This window comes from Balaenoptera ricei, chromosome 13 (assembly GCF_028023285.1).
Source record: "Balaenoptera ricei isolate mBalRic1 chromosome 13, mBalRic1.hap2, whole genome shotgun sequence".
NCBI lineage: Eukaryota > Metazoa > Chordata > Mammalia > Artiodactyla > Balaenopteridae > Balaenoptera > Balaenoptera ricei.
The window spans coordinates 56,561,998-56,585,416 of record NC_082651.1 but is presented as its reverse complement, the minus strand read 5'-3'; the positions used below and the strand labels follow the sequence as shown (position 1 = coordinate 56,585,416).

General features: G+C 39.0%; 1 protein-coding gene across 2 annotated transcripts in view; it reads left to right on the top strand.

Moving 5' to 3' along the window:
* The window catches only part of EML6 (EMAP like 6), a 311,591-nt gene that overhangs the window by 153,598 nt on the left and 134,574 nt on the right, over positions 1 to 23,419 (top strand). For both annotated transcript variants that reach the window (XM_059942768.1, XM_059942770.1), the window contains exons 5-6: positions 1,020 to 1,205; positions 5,384 to 5,519. In XM_059942768.1, coding sequence (XP_059798751.1) covers positions 1,020 to 1,205; positions 5,384 to 5,519 — 322 coding nt within the window. The remainder of the gene's footprint in view (positions 1 to 1,019; positions 1,206 to 5,383; positions 5,520 to 23,419) is intronic.

The window sequence follows — 23,419 nt, the reverse complement described above, 5'->3', positions numbered from 1 at the left end:
ATGTATCTTCATTGGATTTAAAGTTCTCAAGGCAAATATTTCAATACTTTCTCATGTATAACCCCTGTGAACCTTTGGCAAGTCACTTATGCCTTCTTTCTCTCCCTTCCAAATGGGTGTAATAATAATATCTGCCTTAGCCTATTCGTAAGGGTATTATGAAGATCAAATAACTAAACATATGTAAAGAGCCTTTATAAATTGTGAGAGGCTACGTACATGGCAGTGAAATTATACCAGTTCACCTACTGAAAAAAAATACTGAAAAAAAATATGTCAGAGTGAAATACTTAATTTCTACATAACCATGGGAGTCTCCCTGCTGCTGTCTATAAAGCAGATCAACCTTTATGCTTATGGTCTCCCACATGATAAATTATGCAACTAAAACTGAAAAGCCTAGTCAGTTATTTGGCTATATGAAATATAACTTATATTTAGAAACATTTCTGAGTAATGTTTTTACAGTGAAGATTTATATAATTTTTAGTTAGAAATTATTTCTAATAATTATTTCTAATAATTAAAATATAGATATAACTATATATATATTATATATATATATTATATATATATATATAATATATATATATATGCAACAAAAATACCTAGAAGATATATCAACACGTTAACAGGAGGTTGTGAATAATTCCAATTTTCCTCTTTTCACTTTTCTCTGTTTCTAAACTTCTCTACAGTGAACCTATACTAGTGCTATAACTTGACAAGAAATTAAACAAAAAAATGAACATTAAACATTTAGCAAAGTTTTGGAATTTTGGAACTTTGAAAGTTTAAAAAATATTGTTATAAGTTTTTTTTTTTAACTGCTAGTAGTTGGCTAAAATGTTTTGCAGTTCTCTGCTGTTATAACAAAACAAGTTAAATTATGTGTATCTAGTGCACCTATAGCAAATTATGTAAAATGTATTGAAACATTAGCAAATAAATACCAATAATGAGATGCATCAGAATACTATTTTTTCTTGGATCCATTTATTTTATCACTTATTTTCTAGTTTTGGACACTATGTGGAAATGCCCTGACTGCAAAAAGAGGGATATTTGGCAAAACAGGGGATCTTCAGACCATCCTTTGCCTTGCATGTGCCAAAGAAGACATCACCTACTCTGGTGCTTTAAATGGCGACATCTATGTCTGGAAAGGGCTCAATTTAGTCCGCACCATTCAAGGAGCACATAGTGTAAGTATTACCGTATAGAAATTTGGGAATGACTTATTAAATAAGTTAAAGTCACAAATCTCTGTATTTTTTCCCAGTTGCTTTAGGATCAGCCAGTTCTGCTGAACACTCACTAAACATTCATGAAGGATTTCCCTAATTATTTTTGTTCACCTGGAAGAAATTAATATTTCAAAAGCTTAATAACTTAATTAGCCTTCATCTCAATTATTGATTGACTGATTAGTGTTGTAGTTCATCAGCAGCAGCTTGACAGAAACAAGAAGTATTTCATCGTCAGTTTCATCTTCTAGACTAGGATTTCTCAAATGTAATGTGCCTATGAATCTCCTGGAGATCTTGTTAAAATGCAGGCTGTCAATATCTCTGATGAACATAGATGCAAAAATCCTCAACAAAATACTAGCAAACAGAATCCAATAGCACATTAAAAGGATCATACATCGTGATCAAGTGGGGTTTATCCCAGGAATGCAAGAGTTCTTCAATATACACAAATCCATCAATGTGATAAATCATATTAACAAATTGAAGGAGAAAAACCATATGATCGTCTCAATAGATGCAGAAAAAGCTTTCAACAAAATTCAACACCCATTTATGATAAAAACTCTCCACTCTCCAGACAGTGGGCATAGAGGGAACTTACCTCAACATAATAAAGACCATATATGACAAACGCACAGCCAACCTCGTTCTCAGTGGTGAAAAACTGAAACCATTTCCACTAAGATCAGGAAAAAGACAAGGTTGCCCACTCTCACCACTATTATAAAACGTAGTTTTGGAAGATTTAGCCAATGCAGTCAGAGAAGAAAAAGAAAGAAAAGGAACCCAAATCAGAAAAGAAGAAGTAAAGCTGTCACTATTTGCAGATGACATGATACTATACATAGGGAATCCTAAAGATGCTACCAGAAAACTACTAGAGCTAATCAATGAACTTGGTAAAATAGCAGGATACAAAATTAGTGCACAGAAATCCCTTGCATTCCTATACACTAATGATGAAAAATCTGAAAGACAAATTGAAACACTCCCATTTACCACTGCAACAAAAAGAATAAAATACCTAGGAATAAACTTACCTAAGGAGACAAAAGACCTGTATGCAGAAAACTATAAGACACTGATGAAAGAAATTAAAGATGATACAAACAGATGGAGAGATATACCATGTTCTTGGATTGGAAGAATCAGTATTGTGAAAATGACTATACTACCCAAAGCAATCTGCAGATTCAATGCAATCCCTATCATACTACCAATGGCATTTTTCACAGAACTAGAACAAAAAACTTCACAATTTGTATGGAAACACAAAAGACCCCGAAGAGCCAAAGCAATCTTGAGAAAGAAAAATGGAGCTGGAGGAATCAGGATCCTGACATCAGACTATACTACAAAGCTACAGTAATCAAGACAGTATGATACTGGCACAAAAACAGAAATATAGATCAATGGAACAGAATAGAAAGGCCAGAGATAAACCCACACACATATGGTCACCTTATCTTTGATAAAGGAGGCAAGAATATACAATGGAGAAAAGACAGCCTCTTCAATAAGTGGTGCTGGGAAAACTGGACAGCTACATGTAAAAGTATGAAATTAGAACACTCCCCAACACCATACACAAAATAAACTCAAAATGGATTAAAGACCTAAATGTAAGGCCAGACACTATCAAACTCTTAGAGGAAAACATAGGCAGAACACTCTATGACATAAATCAACAGCAAGATCCTTTTTGACCCACCTCCTAGAGAAATGGAAATAAAAACAAAAATAAACAAATGGGACCTAATGAAACTTCAAAGCTTTTGCACAGCAAAGGGAACTACAAACAAGACAAAAAGACAACCCTTAGAATGGGCGACAATATTTGCAAATGAAGCAGCTGACAAAGGATTAATCTCCAGAATATACAAGCAGCTTATGCAGCTCAATATCAAAAAAACAACCCAATCCAAAAATGGGCAGAAGACCTAAATCGACATTTCTCCAGAGAAGATGTACAGATTGCCAACAAACACATGAAAGGATGCTCAACATCACTAATCATTAGAGAAATGCAAATTAAAAGTACAATGAGGTATCACCTCACACTGGCCAGAATGGCCATCATCAAAAAATCTACAAACAATAAATCCTGGAGAGAGTGTACAGAAAAGGAAACCCTCTTGCACTGTTGGTGGGAATGTAAATTGATACGGCCACTATGGAGAACAGTATGGAGGTTCCTTAAAAAACTGAAAATAGAACTACCATATGACCCAGCAATCCCACTACTGAGCATCTACCCTGAGAAAACCATAATTCAAAAGGAGTCATGTACCACAATGTTCATTGCAGCACTATTTACAATAGCCAGGATATGGAAGCAACCTAAGTGTCCATCGACAGATGAACGGATGAAGAAGATGTGGCACGTATATACAATGGAATATTAATCAGCCATAAAAAGAAATGAAATTGAGTCATTTGTAGTGAGGTGGATGGACCTGGAGTCTGTCATGCAGACCAAAGTAAGTCAGAAAGAGAAAAACAAATACCGTATGCTAACACATATATATGGAATTTTTTAAAAAGTGGTTTTGAAGAACCTAGGGGCAGGACAGGCATAAAGGCGCAGACGTAGAGAGCGGACTTAAGGACATGGGGAGGGGGAAGGGTAAGCTGGGATGAAGTGAGAGAGTGGCATGGACATATATACACTACCAAATGTGAAATAGATAGCTAGTGGGAAGCAGCCACATAGCACAGGGAGATCAGCTCCGTGCTTTGTGACCACCTAGAGGGGTGGGATAGGGAGGGTGGGAGGGAGATGCAAGAGGGAGGGGATATGGGGATATAAGTATACGTATAGCTGATTCACTTTGTTGTACAGCAGAAACTAATAGAACAGTATAAAGCAATTATACTCCAATAAATATGTTAAAAAAAAAAATGTGGGCTGTGACTCAGTGGGTCTGGGATGACGTTACTGCTCCTGGCCTGTGGCCCATATGTTGAATAGCAAGGGTGGAGACAACTATTATTTTTATAGTGGTTAATAATGTAGATTTTCCTCATCCTGAGTGAGAGAGCGTCACCTCCATGTCCACATCACAAGTTCTTAAAATGCAAAGAAAAACCACTGATAAATTCTTTTGATGGTCTGCTCTGTAAGAACAAGGACAAACTTGACTCTGACCACTCTGCTCAATTCTGACATATATTAAAATAGTTATATTGCTGTGTCTATAGATGATAAAGTAGAAATGCCCAGAAGAATGGGGAGATGATGTGAAAGGTAAAGCCTGTGTAATAAATGGAAATTTGGTAAAATGTTATCAGAAACTCAACAGACCTTTGCTTCTTGCCCTATTACTGTGAACATGAAGAAAAGTTTCAGCAACTCTTAGCAAAAGAGCTATGAGATTTTAGATCTTTCACTGTCTTGTATGTTGAAGATCAATTTTCTTGGCTTCGCTAATTGTGAAACAGCTCTTGAAACAAAAGGTCAGTATTGGTCCTCATTCATAAAAACAGCTGCGTTAGTAACCTAATTTCTCTTTACACTGGATATTATGTCAACATTATACTCTTGTAACACATTTTCCCATGGAAAAGCATCTTTAAGTTGTGAAACCACATGAGATGTGAAAAGCATCTTCAAATAATGCTTAACAAGCTAACACAAGTGTAATTTATGCTTCCATTTAGGCTCAGATGGTGCTTGCTTGAGCTCATTGGGATGCATTTCTGTCCCCATTGTACCTATAGAAGTGTTTGTGTTCCTAGCCCACATATCTTTACTTGTTTTGGGAAGGAATTTATATGAAACACCTCCACAATTGTCTTTATAATGATTAGCTGTCACAGAAAGAAATTTATGATTTTTATATTTGCTTTAGCCAAGGAATTCCTGAATTTTTTTTTACAACCTGTCATTAGTTTAATCATGGCAAAGGAGCACTTGAACTAGTTTGCTTTAGTGGTATTATGAATTTTTAATCTAGCTAAAATGGCTGTTACAAATGGCTACTTGTTCTATTGCCAGGATTTCAATACAGAACAAGAGATTTGTTTTTTGTTTTGTTTTTGCTTTGTTTTGTATTTTTATCATAAAGATCCAACTATAATGACTGTTTAGAACGATTGCATCATTGAGTATTATCTGCCTTAATCAACAGGCTGGAATCTTCAGCATGTATGCTTGCGAAGAAGGCTTTGCCACTGGTGGACGAGATGGGTGTATACGATTATGGGATACTGATTTCAAACCAATAACCAAAATTGATCTCAGGGAGACAGAACAAGGATATAAAGGTAACACATGTATTAATACTTACCCATAGATCTTAATGTGTTCAATACAGCTTGAAAGTTTGTTTCTATATTTGTTTCTCTTACCCCATCTTATACCATGAAGGATTTAAGGTAGTTTACATAAATGTAATGAATACAAGATTAAAAGTATGTTGAATGTAAGTGGATACCCCTTTTTCCTAATTTGCACAAAGGTATCTATATGTACAAGCAGTGGTCCTGCTGCAAAGATAAACAACATAATAATGAAACTACTGATTGGTAACCTGAGAGATGGGCCTTTCAGTTATAAAACTGGGAAGTTCTGGGTAAGTTAGTGACCCTAAATGTAACTGCATGCAGCCTCTGAAAATAAATAAATAAATAAATAATAGGAAAAACAAGAGAAATTATTTTTTTTAAAATAGCTTTAGTGGAGTAGCTACCATAGTAGTAGGAGTTAAGAGCCCGGGCTCAGAGTCAGGGAGCCTGGGTTCAAATCCAAGTTTTACCTGGGATAGATTGGAGACCTTGGTCTCCAATCCTTGGTCTTAACATCTCCGGGCCTCAGTTTCCTCATCTGTAAAATGGGGATAATACCAGCACCAACCTCATAGAGTTCTATGAGGATTAAATACACTTGCAAAGTGCTTAGAGTAAGTCATGGTGCATGGTCAGCACTCAGTAAATGTTGGCTACTGCTACAATATGTTAAGTATGTGTACCAGAGAATACAAAGCAGTTTATATACATCTTTTTAAATTCTCATGATAGGCTTATTATCTCATTTTTCATATAAAGAATTTGGCACTGAGAGAGATTAAAATGGAAAATGTAAATAGGAAAGATAAGACGAAGTAAGTCACAAGTGATGTTAGTCCACTGAGCACATGTGGGGAGTTCTGTTCACGTGAGAATTTAGTGTCCACTTCATTGCATGGACAGTCAAGGCCCTCGAGTTCTCTGCCAGAGAACATGGGCCAATGTAACTTTATCCAGAAAAATACTTAAGGCGGATATAAGCAAGTAAGCGCCCATAAAAGCAATGTTAAAAATGCTAGTAAAGCAGCCAAAAATGTTTGACCTTGAACCGTGAAACTTCTTGGTGTATCCCTCAAGGTAAACTGGAAGCAAAACATATACTTAGATAACTCATGAGTTAACTTACTAGATGGGATTATTGACCATAAACTGGCTAGATGTTGGGGAGCATCAACCAGAAATAATGATTCCTTTTTGGCAGTCACTTTATCCAGCTCATCCCAAAATTGTATCACATAATTAAGGTATAAATTTTAAAGTGTGAGGATCAGGGCAGAAGCCATATTTACCCTGCTATACTTTTCTACCTGATACCCAGTCCCTGACTCTCAAAGGAGAGTTCAGGAGCCGGTTCAGAACAAGCATCTATATAGCCCGGGATTTGTATTGCTTGTACAAAGGCAACCCCATGGTCAACTCCTATCCCCAGAGTCAAGGGAAGATGGTCAGGGACATGTTCTGTTTTCTATCAGTCTCAACTGATTCCCACACGCACTTGCTTGCCGAGATCAAAGAGGATATAGGTGGTGCACAGTGGACAGAAGGACCTTAAGCAAGCCTGCACCTCACAGGTGTGGCCTGTAGCACCTGGGCTTACAGATATCAGGGGAGGGATTAGCATGTATTTTTAGATGGATGGCCAGTGGAACAATAGCCTATATTTCAGGAGGAGTAGCAGACTATGCTTTTAAAGGACTGGATAGACCATGCTGCTGTTCAGGACCCGTGAGAATGGGTGCCGTTTTCTTGCCACCTTCTTCATTTTTGCAGTCTCAGCTCACTACCAATACTCTTCTTTACTTCGTGTTTTACTTTAAATGGATGTTAATGCATCTCTTTCGCTCTTCTTTTTTTTAACTTCTCCTCATAAGCAATAATATCTGTGAAATTATGGCTTTAATATACTGTTTATTTATATATATATTTTTTACTTGTTACGGTAAGTTCTAGCTATTGGATTAAAAATTTTTGTCCCTGTAGCATCTTCCCCATCAGTGGCGCCTTTGCCTGTCACACTTTTGGCAACACTGTAACAGAAGTCTACTATGTACTATCAAACTTCCAAAGAATTGCCGGCATTTTTTCCAGCCCTTAGTGGAAAACAGGATAAATGTCTAGAGTCAAACAAATGAAAGGCTCGTGGTTGAAGTGTTGGTAACAACCCCAAATCTGGCTCACTCTTCACCCTCAACTCAGCTAGTTCTCGAGCCTGTGTGGACAGGGCCTCGCAGGGGGAACCTACCACGATCCTGAACCACCCTCAGGGACTTTCTCTTGCCCTCAGCCGGGCCTTGGCGCCATCATCACACTGAAGCAGGGCCGGGGGGGCTGTTGAGTTGAGAAGCCGAGTCTCAGAACAGGCCCTCCATGATGTTCTCTGAGACCAGCTGCCAGGGCCACCCTGTCACAGGGGTGTACTCTAGGGCACCTGAAGGTGAGAGTGAGGCCAGAGTGAGCTAGGAGACCCAGCACAAGTATAAGGATTAAAATATGTAGGATTGCAGGTGAGGATTAAAAGTAGTTGAAATGTACACAGTTTTCTGTTCCAGCTTCCTCTTCAACCAGCCAATACCATACATGCCCTTGCTCTTCTGAACATTTGCAGACAGTGTGGGTAAAAGGGGAGTGAAGGAGAGACTGTGGGGAGAGGCTGAAACAGGAGGAAGAAGGCAGAGTGGACAGGACTTTGGGTGTACTTTGTCCCATCCCGTCCTGCCCTGCACACCCCCCACCCCCCCGCCGCCGTTCCCCCCAAAAGAAGTCTTGACTTTTCCTCCACCTTCAGGCTCTGCCTCAAAATGGAAACAAAGTGCCATTTGAAAGGAGCAGATTCAAGCAAAGCACTGTTAGAACTAGTTACCAACCAGGGTTCTTGGCCTCCTTAATCAATGGAAATTGATAAGAGGCCAGTCAAGAAATTCAGGCAAGGCTTTATTGGGGCTCCTGCTGCAGCACGAGGGAGCGAAAACAAGTAACACGTTCCCTTGCTCCCTCCCTGAGCGGGGGTAAACTACTTCCTTATACGGGTGAGGGTAGGGGCGGGTCCAGGGGTCGGGCCAGAGGGGTGGCTTAAGCGGTCTGCCCACCTCCTTGGTGGTGCTGTGTGCAGGGGGCATGCGCAGTACCCTGCTTTTCCTCTGGGCTCGTCAGAAGTGGCAGTTGGGTTTTTGGTCTTTTTGTATCTTGTAGTTCATAATTTAGCCCAACTGTGCACGCACACAGTTATTTTTAGTTCCTTATAGTTTCTTTGTATTTTGTTGCTGGAGGAGACGTTTGTCCAGGTGCAAGCGCTGCAGCAAAGGGTCCCAGGTTTCAGATCCAAGCCTGTCTTACTACTTTGCCTTCAATTTGGACATGAAGCTACATGTATGGACGGTTTTATTCTAGTAAAAATTTCTTGATATGAATGAGCCTTCTTCGATATTTTTGCTGTTTGTATAGCAATGACTCTTGAATTCATTTCTGTGGAAATACAGTGACTTCTCATATTACTCAAACAACTATTTAAATAAATTTAGCAAGATAATTAATTATGGCCATGTCCTAATTCCCATGACATAGTACCGATATTCTGTAGTCCTTAAATTTATAAACTTACTAGTAAAACTTCAGAAACTGCTACTTAGGTTTGGTAATCTGAGTCTGTTTGTAACGATCACACTTACTATGTCACCTGTAAAAATTTCTACTGCCCTTCCTATAGACTTCCAGAAGATCTACAAAATGAATCTGGCAATTTCCAAGTTGTTTTATGTAAATATTCATAAGATTTACCTATATTTGCATCTTCTGATAACTATTAATTGCTAAAAAACAAGAAAGAGAACAGTTTTTAGATGAACTAAGATTAACACTAAGCTCAGAAAAAAAAAAAAAACCCAAAATGATATTACAGCTTTATTATAAAGTGATGGTATTAATCAGTTCTCCTAGATCTTTATAGTCAAACTTGAGCTAATTAAGACTTTGACTTCTACTGAAAACAATTAACCCTTCTTTAAACTGAGGGTGAACCAGCTTGGAGATAGGTCATTGTCATATCAACAAGAATCTGTACAGCCAGAGCTGATTCTCAGGGCTCCTTGTCCTCTCCCCAAGTCTTAGTCAAAGAAAATGGACTTCATAAGCCCAGAGGACCATTCCTCAATCAAAGGAATAGTAGTGTTTTATTTATACCAGTGACATACAACTTCTGCGAGTGGTGAGTCTGCAAACAAGTTTTTACTAACACTACATGATGATATAAACCAGCAGTCTAATTCAGCCAGGATCCCTTATCTACAATTCTGAAGTCAAAAAACTCAGAATGCCAAAATGTATATATATTTTTTATGAGAGCAACCAACTTTTTTATTGTGGTAAGATATACACAATACACAATAAAATTCACCATTTTAACCATTTTTTAAGTAAACATATGAGTGCATTAATTAAGTACAGTCACATTATGCAGCCATCATGACCATCCATCTCCAGAACATTTTTCATCTTTCCAAACTGAAACATCATACCCATTAAACAACAACTCCCCGTTCCCTTCTCGTCCTGGCCCTGGCAGCGCCCACTCTACTTTCTGTCTCTGTGAATTTGCCTGTTCTAATTTGCCCATTCTTATTCTCATATAAGTGGAATTATGCAGTATTTGCTCTTTTGTGACTGGCTTATTTCTCTTAGCATAATGTCTTCAAGGTTCATCCATGTTGTAGCATGTGTCAGAATTTCCTTTGTTCTTAAGGCTGAATGATATTTCATTGTATACCACATTTTGTTTATCCATTCATCTGTTAATGGATACTTGGGTTGCTTCCACCTTTTGGCTATTGTGAATAATGCTGCAATGAACATGGGTACGCAAATGTCTCTTTGAGACTCTGCTTTCAATTCCTTGGGATATATATCCAGAAGTGGAATTATTGGATCATATGGTATTTCTATTTTTTAATATTTTTGAGGAACTTCCATACTGTTTTCCATAACAGCTGCACCATTGTTATATTCCTACCAGCAGTGCACAAGGATTTCAATTTCTCCACATCCTCACCGACACTTTCTTTCTGGTTTTTTGAAAATAGCTATTCTGATATATGTGAAGTGATATTTCCTTGTGGTTTTCATTTGCATTTCCCTAATGATTTTTGATGTTAAGCATCTTTCATAAGCTTGTTGGCCATTTGTATATCATTGGAGAAATTTCTATTCAAGTCCTTTGCCCAATTTTTTTTTTCACACACACACACACTGTATTTTATTTTTACAAAAGATAAATAAACTGACACCAAGCATTGTAAATGGATGACCACAACAAAAGCAACAATGATTGCAATTACCAAACACGAAACACACTCATACTATGTCATAATATTGACATTCAGTCCAGTAACCCTCCACTGTAACAGCTCCTTTACTTTGCAGTGAAAAAACTTTTTTTTTTATTTCTCAGATATACATTTTAAAGTAATAACTAGAATTATGACTTATAACATTATACCAGAACATATAAGATTTTTAGAAATTTCATGTAATGTCTGAAACATTTATATTAACATATTTCCATACAAATAACCCAAAGAAAGTTTAGTATTAGTTGTTTTTTGTTTGTTTGTTTGTTTATACTGCAGGTTCTTATTAGTCATCAATTTTATACACATCAGAGTATACATGTCAATCCCAATCGCCCAATTCAGCACACCATCATCCCCACCCCACCGCGGTTTTCCCCCCTTGGTATCCATACGTTTGTTCTCTACATCTGTGTCTCAACTTCTGCCCTGCAAACCGGTTCATCTGTACCATTTTTCTAGGTTCCACATATATGCGTTAACATACAATATTTGTTTTTCTCTTTCTGACTTACTTCACTCTGTATGACAGTCTCTAGATCCATCCACGTCTCAACAAATGACTCAATTTTGTTCTTTTTTATGGCTGAGTAATATTCCATTGTATATAAGTACCACAACTTCTTTATCCATTCATCTATCGATGGGCATTTAGGTTGCTTCCATGACCTGGCTATTGTAAATAGTGCTGCAATGAACATTGGGGTGCATGTGTCTTTTTGAATTATGGTTTTCTCTGGGTATATGCCCAGTAGTGGGGTTGCTGGGTCATATGGTAATTCTATTTTTAGTTTTTTAAGGAAGCTCCATACTGTTCTCCATACTGGCTGTATCAATTTACATTGCCACCAACAGTGCAAGAGGGTTCCCTTTTCTGCACACCCTCTCCAGCATTTGTTGTTTGTAGATTTTCTGATGATGTCCATTCTAACTGGTGTGAGGTGATACCTCATTGTAGTTTTGATTTGCATTTCTCTAATAATTAGTGATGTTGAGCAGCTTTTCATGTGCTTCTTGGCCATCTGTATGTCTTCTTTGGAGAAATGTCTATTTAGGTCTTTGGCCCATTTTTGGATTGGGGTGTTTGTTTCTTTAATATTGAGATGAATGAGCTGTTTATATATATTGGAGATTAATCCTTTGTCCATTGATTCGTTTGCAAATATTTTCTCCCATTCTGAGGGTTGTCTTTTTGTCTTGTCTTTGGTTTCCTTTGCTGGGCAAAAGCTTTTAAGTTTCATTAGGTCCTATTTGTTTATTTTTGTTTTTATTTCCATTACTCTAGGAGATGGATCAAAAAGGATCTTGCTGTGATTAATGTCAAAGAGTGTTCTTCCTATGTTTTCCTCTAAGAGTTTTATAGTGCCCGGTCTTACATTTAGGTCTCTAATCCATTTTTTTTTTTTAAAACATCTTTATTGAAGTATAATTGCCTTACAATGGTGTGTTAGCTTCTGCTTTATAACAAAGTGAATCAGTTACACATATACAATATGTTCCCATTTCTCTTCCCTCTTGCATCTCCCTCCCTCCCACCCTCCCCATCCCACTCCTCTAGGTGGTCACAAAGCACCGAGCTGATCTCCCTGTGCTATGCGGCTGCTTCCCACTAGCTATCTATTTTACATTTGGTAGTGTATATATGTCCATGACACTCTCTTACCCTGTCACATCTCACCCCACCCCCTCCCCATATCCTCAAGTCCATTCTCTAGTAGGTCTGTGTCTTTATTCCCGTCTTGCCACTAGGTTCTTCATGGCCTTTTTTTTTTTTTCCTTAGATTCCGTATATATGTGTTAGCATACTGTATTTGTTTTTCTCTTTCTGACTTACTTCACTCTGTATGACAGATTCTAACTCCATCCACCTCATTACAAATACCTCCATTTCATTTTTTTTATGGCTGAGTAATATTCCATTGTATATATGTGCCACATCTTCTTTATCCATTCATCTGTCGATGGACATTTAGGTTGCTTCCATGTCCTGGCTATTGTAAATAGAGCTGCAATGAACATTTCGGTACATGACTCTTTTTGACCTATGGTTTTCTCAGGGTATATGCCCAGTAGTGGGATTGCTGGATCGTATGGTAGTTCTATTTGTAGTTTTTTAAGGAACCTCCATACTGTTCTCCATAGTGGCTGTATCAATTTACATTCCCACCAACAGTGCAAGAGTGTTCCCTTTCCTCCACACCCTCTCCAGCATTTATTGTTTCTAGATTTTTTGCTGATGGCCATTCTGACCGGTGTGAGATGATATCTCATTGTAGTTTTGATTTGCATTTCTCTAATGATTAAGGATGTTGAGCATTCTTTCATGTGTCTGTAGGCCATCTGTATATCTTCTTTGGAGAAATGTCTATTTAGGTCTTCTGCCCATTTTTGGATGGGGTTGTTTGTTTTTTTGTTATTGAGCTGCATGAGCTGCTTGTAAATCTTGGAGATTAATCCTTTGTCAGTTGCTTCATTTGCAAATATTTTCTCCCATTCTGATGGTTGTCTTTTGGTCTTGTTTATGGTTTCCTTTGCTGTGCAAAAGCTTTTAAGTTTCATTAGGTCCCATTTGTTTATTTGTGTTCTTATTTCCATTTCTCTGGGAGCTGGGTCAAAAAGAATCTTGCTGTGATGTATGTCATAGAGTGTTCTGCCTATGTTTTCCTCTGCCTATGTTTTCCTCTAAGAGTTTGATAGTGTCTGCCCTTACACTTAGGTCTTTAATCCATTTTGAGTTTATTTTTGTGCATGGTGTCAGGGAGTGTTCTAATTTCATACTTTTACATGTACCTGTCCAATTTTCCCAGCACCACTTATTGAAGAGGCTGTCTTTTCTCCACTGTATATGCTTGCCTCCTTTATCAAAGATAAGGTGACCATATGTGTGTGGGTTTATCTCTGGGCTTTCTATCCTGTTCCATTGATCTATATTTCTGTTTTTGTGCCAGTACCAAACTGTCTTGATTACTGAAGCTTTGTAATATAGTCTGAAGTCAGGGAGCCTGATTCCCCCAGCTCCATTTTTCGTTCTCAAGATTGCTTTGGCTATTCGGGGTCTTTAGTGTTTCCATACAAATTGTGAAATTTTTTGTTTTAGTTCTGTGAAAAATGCCATTGGTAGTTTGATAGGGATTGCACTGAATCTGTAGATTGCTTTGGGTAGTAGAGTCATTTTCACAATGTTGATTCTTCCAATCCAGGAACATGGTATATCTCTCCATCTATTTGTATCATCTTTAATTTCTTTCATCAGTGTCCTATAATTTTCTGCATACAGGTCTTTTGTCTCCTTAGGTAGGTTTATTCCTAGATATTTTATTCTTTTTGTTGCAATGGTAAACAGGAGTGTTTTCTTAATTTCACTTTCAGATTTTTCGTCATTAGTGTATAGAAATGCAAGAGATTTCTGTGCATTAATTTTGTATCCTGCTACTTTACCAAATTCATTGATTAGCTCTAGGAGTTTTCTGGTAGCATCTTTAGGATTCTCTATGTATAGTATCATGTCATCTGCAAATAGTGACAGCTTAACTTCTTCTTTTCCGATTTGGATTCATTTTATTTCTTTGTCTTCTCTGATTGCTGTGGCTAACACTTCCAAAACTATGTTGAATAATAGTGGTGAGAGTGGGCAACCTTGTCTTGTTCCTGATCTTAGTGGAAATGGTTTCAGTTTTTCACCATTGAGGACGATGTTGGCTGTGGGTTTGTCATATATGGCCTTTATTATGTTGAGGAAAGTTCCCTCTATGCCTACTTTCTGCAGGGCTTTTATCATAAATGGGTGTTGAATTTTGTCAAAAGCTTTCTCTGCATCTATTGAGATGATCATATGGTTTTTCTCCTTCAATTTGTTAATATGGTGTATCACACTGATTGATTTGCGTATGTTGAAGAATCCTTGCATTCCTGGAATAAACCCCACTTGATCATGGTGTATGATCCTTTTAATGTGCTGTTGGATTCTGTTTGCTAGTATTTTGTTGAGGATTTTTGCATCTATGTTCATCAGTGATATTGGCCTGTAGTTTTCTTTCTTTGTGACATCTTTTTCTGGTTTTGGTATCAGGGTGATGGTGGCCTCGTAGAATGAGTTGGGGAGTGTTCCTCCCTCTGCTATATTTTGGAAGAGTTTGAGAAGGATAGGTGTTAGCTCTTCTCTAAATGTTTGATAGAATTCGCCTGTGAAGCCATCAGGTCCTGGGCTTTTGTTTGTTGGAAGGTTTTTAATCACAGTTTCAATTTCAGTGCTTGTGATTGGTCTGTTCATATTTTCTATTTCTTCCTGGTTCAGTCTCGGCAGTTTGTGCATTTCTAAGAATCTGTCCATTTCTTCCAGGTTGTCCATTTTATTGGCATAGAGTTGCTTGTAGTAATCTCTCATGATCTTTTGTATTTCTGCAGTGTCAGTGGTTACTTCTCCTTTTTCATTTCTAATTCTATTGATTTGAGTCTTCTCCCTTTTTCTCTTGATGAGTCTGGCTAATGGTTTATCAATTTTGTTTATCTTCTCAAAGAACCAGCTTTTAGTTTCATTGATTTTTGCTATTGTTTCCTTCATTTCTTTTTCATTTATTTCTGACCTAATCTTTATGATTTCTTTCCTTCTGCTGGCTTTGGGGTTTTTTTGTTCTTCTTTCTCTAATTGCTTTAGGTCCAAGGTTAGGTTGTTTATTCGAGATGTTTCCTGTTTCTTGAGGTAGGCTTGTATTGCTATAAACTTCCCTCTTAGCACTGCTTTTGCTGCGTCCCATAGGTTTTGAGTCGTCGTATCTCCATTGTCATTTGTTTCTAGGTATTTTTTGATTTCCCCTTTGATTTCTTCAGTGATCACTTCGTTATTAAGTAGTGCATTGTGTAGCCTCCATGTGATTGTATTTTTTACAGATCTTTTCCTGTAATTGATATCTAGTCTTATAGCGTTGTGGTCGGAAAAGATACTTGATACGATTTCAATTTTCTTAAATTTACCAAGGCTTGATTTGTGACCCAAGATATGATCTATCCTGGAGAATGTTCCATGAGCACTTGAGAAAAATGTGTATTCTGTTGTTTTGGGGTGGAATGTCCTATAAATATCAATTAAGTCCATCTTATTTAATGTATCATTTAAAGCTTGTGTTTCCTTATTTATTTTCATTTTGGATGATCTGTCCATTGGTGAAAGTGGGGTGTTAAAGTCCCCTACTATGATTGTGTTGCTGTTGATTTCCCCTTTTATGGCTGTTAGGATTTGCCTTATGTATTGAGGTGCTCCTATGTTGGGTGCATAAATATTTACAATTGTTATACCTTCCTCTGGGATCGATCCCTTGATCATTATATAGTGTCTTTCTTTGTCTCTTGTAATAGTCTTTATTTTAAAGTCTATTTTGTCTGATATGAGAATTGCTACTCCAGCTTTCTTTTGATTTCCATTTGCATGGAATATCTTTTTCCATCCCCTCACTTTCAGTCTGTATGTGTCTCTAGGTCTGAAGTGGGTCTCTTGTAGACAGCATATATATGGGTCTTGTTTTTGTATCCATTCAGCCAGCCTGTGTCTTTTGGTGGGAGCATTTAATCCATTTACATTCAAGGTAATTATCGATATGTATGTTCCTATTCCCATTTTCTTAAATGTTTTGGGTTTGTTATTGTAGGTGTTTTCCTTCTCTTGTGTTTCTTGCCTAGAGAAGTTCCTTTAGCATTTGTTGTAAAGCTGGTTTGGTGGTGCTGAATTCTCTCAGCTTTTGCTTGTCTGTAAAGGTTTTAATTTCTCCATCGAATCTGAATGAGATCCTTGCTGGGTAGAGTAATCTTGGTTGTAGGTTTTTCTCCTTCATCACTTTAAGTATATCCTGCCACTCCCTTCTGGCTTGCAGAGTTTCTGCTGAAAGATCAGATGTTAACCTTATGGGGATTCCCTTGTGTGTTATTTGTTGTTTTTCCCTTGCTGCTTTTAATATGTTTTCCTTATATTTAATTTTTGACAGTTTGATTAATATGTGTCTTGGCGTGTTTCTCCTTGGGTTTATCCTGTATGGGACTCTCTGTGCTTCCAGGACTTGATTAACTATTTCCTTTCCCATATTAGGGAAGTTTTCAACTATAATCTCTTCAAATATTTTCTCAGTCCCTTTCTTTTTCTCTTCTTCTTCTGGGACCCCTATAATTCGAATGTTGGTGCGTTTAATGTTGTCCCAGAGGTCTCTGAGACTGTCCTCAGTTCTTTTCATTCTTTTTTCTTTATTCTGCTCTGCAGTAGTAATTTCCACCATTTTATCTTCCAGGTCACTTATCCTTTCTTCTGCCTCAGTTATTCTGCTATTGATCCCATCTAGAGTATTTTTAATTTCATTTATTGTGTTTTTCATCGTTGCTTGGTTCCTCTTTAGTTCTTCTACGTCCTTGTTAAATGTTTCTTGCATTTTGTCTATTCTATTTCCCAGATTTTGGATCATCCTTACTATCATTATTCTGAATTCTTTTTCAGGTAGACTACCTATTTCCTCTTCATTTGTTAAGTCTGGTGTGTTTTGACCCTGCTCCTTCATCTGCTGTGTGTTTTTCTGTCTTCTCATTTTGCTTATCTTACTGTGTGTGGGGTCTCCTTTTCACAGGCTGCAGGTTCGTAGTTCCTGTTGTTTTTGGTATCTGTCCCAAGTGGCTAAGGTTGGTTCAGTGGGTTGTGTAGGCTTCCTGGTGGAGGGAACTAGTGCCTGAGTTCTGGTGGATGAGGCTGAATCTTGTCTTTCTGGTGGGCACGTCCACGTCTGGTGGTGTATTTTGGGGTGTCTGTGGCCTTATTATGATTTTAGGTAGCCTCTCTGCTAATGGATGGGGCTGTGTTCCTGTCTTGCTAGTTGTTTGGCATAGGGTGTTCAGCACTGTAGCTTGCTGGTCATTGAGTGATGCTGGGTCTTGATGTTGAGATGGAGATCTCTGAGAGATTTTTGCCGTTTGGTATTACGTGGAGCTGGGAGGTCTCTTGTGGACCAGTGTCCTGAAGTTGGCTCTCCTACCTCAGAGCCACAGCCCTGATGCCTGGCTGGAGCACCAAGAGCCTTTCATCCACATGGCTGAGAATAAAAGGGAGAAAAAATAGAAAGAAAAAAAAGAAAGAGGAATAAATTAAATAAAGTAAGATAAAATAAAGTTATTAAAATAAAAAACTAAAAAATAATTATTAAGAAAAAAAGAAAAATAATTTTAAAGTTAAAAAAAACCCCAAAAAACGGACGGACAGAATCCTATGACAAATGGTGAAAGCAAAGCTATACAGACAAAATCTCACACAGAAGCATACACATACACACTCACAAAAAGAGGAAAAGGGGGAAAAATAATATATCTTGCTCCCACAGTCCCCCTCCTCAATTTGGGATGATTCGTTGTCTATTCAGGTATTCCCCAGATGCAGGTACATCAAGTTGTTTGTGGAGCTTTAATCCACTGCTTCTGAGGCTGCTGGGAGAAATTTCCCTTTCTCTTCTTTGTTCGTACAGCTCCCGGGTTTCAGCTGTGGATTTGGACCCGCCTCTGCGTGTAGGTCGCCTGAGGGCGTCTCTTCTTCACTCAGGACAGGGTTAAAGGAACAGCTGATTCGGGGGCTCTGGCTCACTCAGGCCGGGGGAGGGAGGGGTACAGAGGCGGGGCGAGCCTGCGGCGGCAGAGGCCTGCGTGACGTTGCAGCAGCCTGCGGAGCGCCGTGCGTTTTCCCGGGGAAGTTGTCCCTGGATCACCGGACCCTGGCAGTGGTGGGCTGCAGGCTTCCAGGAGGGGAGGTGTGGATAGTGACCTGTGCTTGTACACAGGCTTCTTGGTGGCGGCAGCTGCAGCCTTAGCATCTCATGCCCGTCTCTGGGGTCCGCGCTGATAGCCGCGGCTTGCGCCCATCTCTGGAGCTCGTTTAGGCGGCGCTCTGAATCCCCTCTCCTCGCGCAGCAGGAAACAGAGGCAAGACAAAGTCTCTTGCCTGTTCGGCAGCCCCAGACCTTTTCCCGGACTCCCTCCCGGCTAGCTGTGGTGCGCTAACCCCTTCAGGCTGTGTTCACGCCACCAACCCCAGTCCTCTCCCTGCAATCCAACCGAAGCCCGAGCCTCAGCTCCCAGCCCCCGCCCGCCCCGGCAGGTGAGCAGACAAGCCTCTCGGGCTGGTGAGTGCTGGTCGGCAGTGATCCTCTGTGCGGAAATCTCTCTGCTTTGCCCTACGCACCCCTGTTGCTGCGCTCTCCTCCGTGGTTCCGAAGCTTCCCCCCTCTGCCACTCGCAGTCTCTGCCCGCGAAGGGCCTTCCTAGTGTGTGGAAACCTTTCCTCCTTCACAGCTCCCTCCCACTGGTGCAGGTCCCGTCCCTATTCTTTTGTCTCTGTTGTTTCTTTTTTTTTTTTTTTTTTCCCCTACCCCGGTACGTGGGGAGTTTCTTGCCTTCTGGGAGGTCTGACGTCTTCTGCCAGCGTTCAATGGGTGTTCTATAGGAGCAGCTCCACGTGTAGATGTATTTCTGATGTATCTGTGGGGAGGAAGGTGATCTCCGTGTCTTACTCTTCCGCCATCTTCTCCCCTACCTCCTGTTGGAAGATTTTTAATCATAGTTTCAATTTCATTACTTGTGATTCGTCTGTTCATATTTTCTGTTTCTTCCTGGTTCAGTCTTGGAAAGTTATACCTTTCTAAGAATTTGTCCATTTCTTCCAGGTTGTCCATTTTATTGGCATAGAATTGCTTGTAGTAGTCTCTTAGGATGCTTTGTATTTCTGAGGTGTCTGTTGTGATTTCTCCTTTTTCATTTCTAAATTTATTGATTTGAGTCCTCTCCCTCTTTTTCTTGATGAGTCTGACTAATGGTTTATCAATTTTGTTTATCTTCTCAAAGAACCAGCTTTTAGTTTTATTGATCTTTGCTATTGTTTTCTTTGTTTCTATTTCATTTATTTCTGCTCTGATCTTTATGATTTCTTTCCTTCTGCTAACTTTGGGTTTTGTTTGTTCTTCTTTCTCTAGTTCCTTTAGGTGCAAGGTTAGATTGTTTACTTGAGATTTTTCTTGTTTCTAGAGGTGGGCTTGTATAGCTATAAACTTCCCTCTTAGAACTGCTTTTGCTGCATCCCATAGGTTTTGGATCGTCGTGTTTTCATTGTCATTTGTCTCTAGGTATTTTTTGATTTCCTCTTTGATTTCTTCAGTGATCTCTTGGTTATTTAGTAATGTATTGTTTAGCCTCCATGTGTTGGTGTCTTTTACGTTTTTTTCCCTGTAATTCATTTCTAATCTCATAGCATTGTGGTCAGAAAAGATGCTTGATATGATTTCAATTTTCTTAAATTTACTGAGGCTTGATTTGTGACCCAAGATGTGATCTATCCTGGGGAATGTTCCATGCGCACTTGAGAAGAGAGTGTAATCTGCTGTTTTTGGATGGAATGTTCTATAAATATCAATTAAATCTATCTGGTCTGTTGTGTCATTTAAAGCTTCTGTTTCCTTATTTATTTTCATTTTGGATGATCTGTCCATTGGTGTAAGTGAGGTGTTAAAGTCCCCCACTATTATTGTGTTACTGTCAATTTCCTCTTTTATAGCTGTTAGCAGTTGCCTTATGTATTGAGGTGCTCCTATGTTGGGTGCATATATATTTATAATTGTTATATCTTCTTCTTGGATTGATCCCTTGATCATTATGTGGTGTCCTTCCTTGTCTCTTGTAACAGTCTTTATTTTAAAGTCTATTTTATCTGATATGAGTATTGCTACTCCAGCTTTCTTTTGATTTCCATTTGCATGGAATATCTTTTTCCATCCCCTCACTCTCAGTCTGTATGTGTCCCTAACTCTGAAGTGGGTCTTCTGTAGACAGCATATAGATGGGTCTTGTTTCTATATCCATTCAGCAAGCCTGTGTCTTTTGGTTGGAGCATTTAATCCATTCATATTTAAGGTAATTATCGATATGTATGTTCCTATGACCATTTTCTTAATTGTTTTGGGTTTGTTTTTGTAGGTCCTTTTCTTCTCTTGTGTTTCCCACTTAGAGAAGTTCCTTTAGCATTTGTTGTGGAGCTGGTTTGGTCATGCTGAATTCTCTTTGCTTTTGCTTGTCTGTAAAGCTTTTGATTTCTCCATCGAATCTGAATGAGATCCTTGCTGGGTAGCGTAATCTTGGTTGTAGGTTCTTCCCTTTCATCACTTTAAGTATATCATGCCACTCCCTTTTGGCTTGTAGAGTGTCTGCGGAGAAATCAGCTGTTAACCTTAAGGGAGTTCCCTTGTATGTTATTTGTCGTTTTTCCCTTGCTGCTTTCAATAATTTTTCTGTGTCTTTAATTTTTGCCAATTTGATTCCTATGTGTCTCGGTGTGTTTCTCCTTGGGTTTATCCTGTATGGGACTCACTGCGCTTCCTGGACTTGGGTGGCTATTTCCTTTCCCATGTTAGGAAAGTTTTCGACTATAATCTCTTCAAATATTTTCTCTGGTGCTTTCTCTCTCTCTTCTCCCTCTGGAACCCCTATAATGCGAATGTTGTTGCGTTTAATGTTTTCCCAGAGGTCTCTTAGGCTGTCTTCATTTCTTTTCATTCTTTTTTCTTTATTCTGTTCCACAGCAGTGAATTCCACCATTCTGTCTTCCAGGTCCCTTATCCGTTCTTCTGCCTCAGTTATTCTGCTACTGATTCCTTCTAGTGTAGTTTTCATTTCAGTTCTTGTATTGTTCATCTCTGTTTGTTTGTTCTTTAATTCTTCTAGCTCTTTGTTAAACATTTCTTGCATCTTCTCGATCTTTGCCTCCATTCTTTTTCCGAGGTCCTGGATCATCTTCACTATCATTATTCTGAATTCTTTTTCTGGAAGGTTGCCTAGCTCCACTTCATTTAGTTGTTTTTCTGGGGTTTTATCTTGTTCCTTTATCTGGTGTATAGCCCTCTGCCTTTTCGTCTTGTCTATCTTTCTGTGAATGTGGTTTTTGTTCCACAGCCTGCAGGATTGTAGTTCTTCTTACTTCTGCTATCTGCCCTCTGGTGGATGAGGCTATCTAAGAGGCCTGATGGGAGGGACTAGTGGTGGGTAGAGCTGACTGTTGCTCTGGTGGGCAGAGCTCAGTAAAACTTTAATCCACTTGACTGTTGATGGGTGGGGCTGGGTTCCCTCCCTGTTCGTTGTTTGGCCTGAGGCACCCCAACACTGGAGCCTACTTGGGCTCTTTGGTGGGGCTAATGACAGACTCTGGAAGGGCTCAAGCCAAGGAGTACTTCCCAGAACTTCTGCTGCCAGTGTCCTTGTCCCCACGGTGAGCCACAGCCGCCCCCGACTCTGCAGGAGACCCTCCAACACTAGCAGGTAGGTCTGCTTCAGTCTCCTGTGGGTCACTTCTCCTTCCCCTGGGTCCCAATGCGCACACTACTTTTTGTGTGCCCTCCAAGAGTGGAATCTCTGTTTCCCCCAGTCCTGTCGAAGTCCTGCAATCAATTCCCACTAGGCTTCAGAGTCTGATTCTCTAGGAATTCCTCCTCCTGTTCCCGGACCCCAGGTTGGGAAGCCTGACGTGGGGCTCAGAACCTCCACTCCAGTGGGTGGACTTCTGTGGTATAACTGTTCGCCAGTCTGTGAGTCACCCACCCACCAGTTATGGGATTTGATTTTACTGTGATTGCGCCCCTTCTACCGTCTCATTTTGGCTTCTCCTTTGTCTTTGGATGTGGGGTATCTTTTTTGGTGAGTTCCAGTGTCTTCCTGTCGATGATTGTCCAGCAGCTAGTTGTGATTCTGGTGTTCTCACAAGAGAGAGTGAGAGCACATCCTTCTACTCCGCCATTTTGTTTTTGACTCCCTTTGTCCATTTTTAAATCACGTTATTTGTTATTTTGTTGCCAAGCTGTAAGTGTTCTTTATATATCTTAGATATTAACCCCATTATCAGATACATGATTTGTAAATATTTTCTCCCATTGAATAGGTTGCCTTCTCACTCTGTTGATTATGTCCTATGATGCATAAATGTTTTTAATTTTGATGTAATCCAGTATATCTATTTTTCTCTGTTGTTACCTGTGCTTTTGGTGTCATAGCAAGAAATTATTGCCAAATACAATACAGTTTCATGAAGATCTCTCAAGATTTCTTATAAGTGTTTTATGGTTTGGGCTCTTATATTTAGGTCTTTGATCCATTTTTGAGGTAATTTTTGCATATGGTGTTAGGTAAGGGTGCAACTTTTTTTTCCAAAATATTTTTTATAACTAATTTGGCAGCAAAACATGACTTACACTTATTATGAAGCTGTTTATTGTCTTCATATGTGTGAATATTCATACCCTTCAGTGCAGAAATATTTGATTTCAAGGTGCTGCCCCAGACTCCACTGGATCTATTACATGAGTTCAAAATCCAAAATTTTCAAAATTCCAAAACGCGCCTACCACCAAAAATTTCAGATATATGGTTTGGTGGACCTCCAATACATTTTTCAGTGAATATCAAGTTCTGGAATTTTCAAGCTGGGAGAGACATAGAGTTCCACATGATGTCATCACGTGGAACTCTATTACCTTATGGATGAATAGA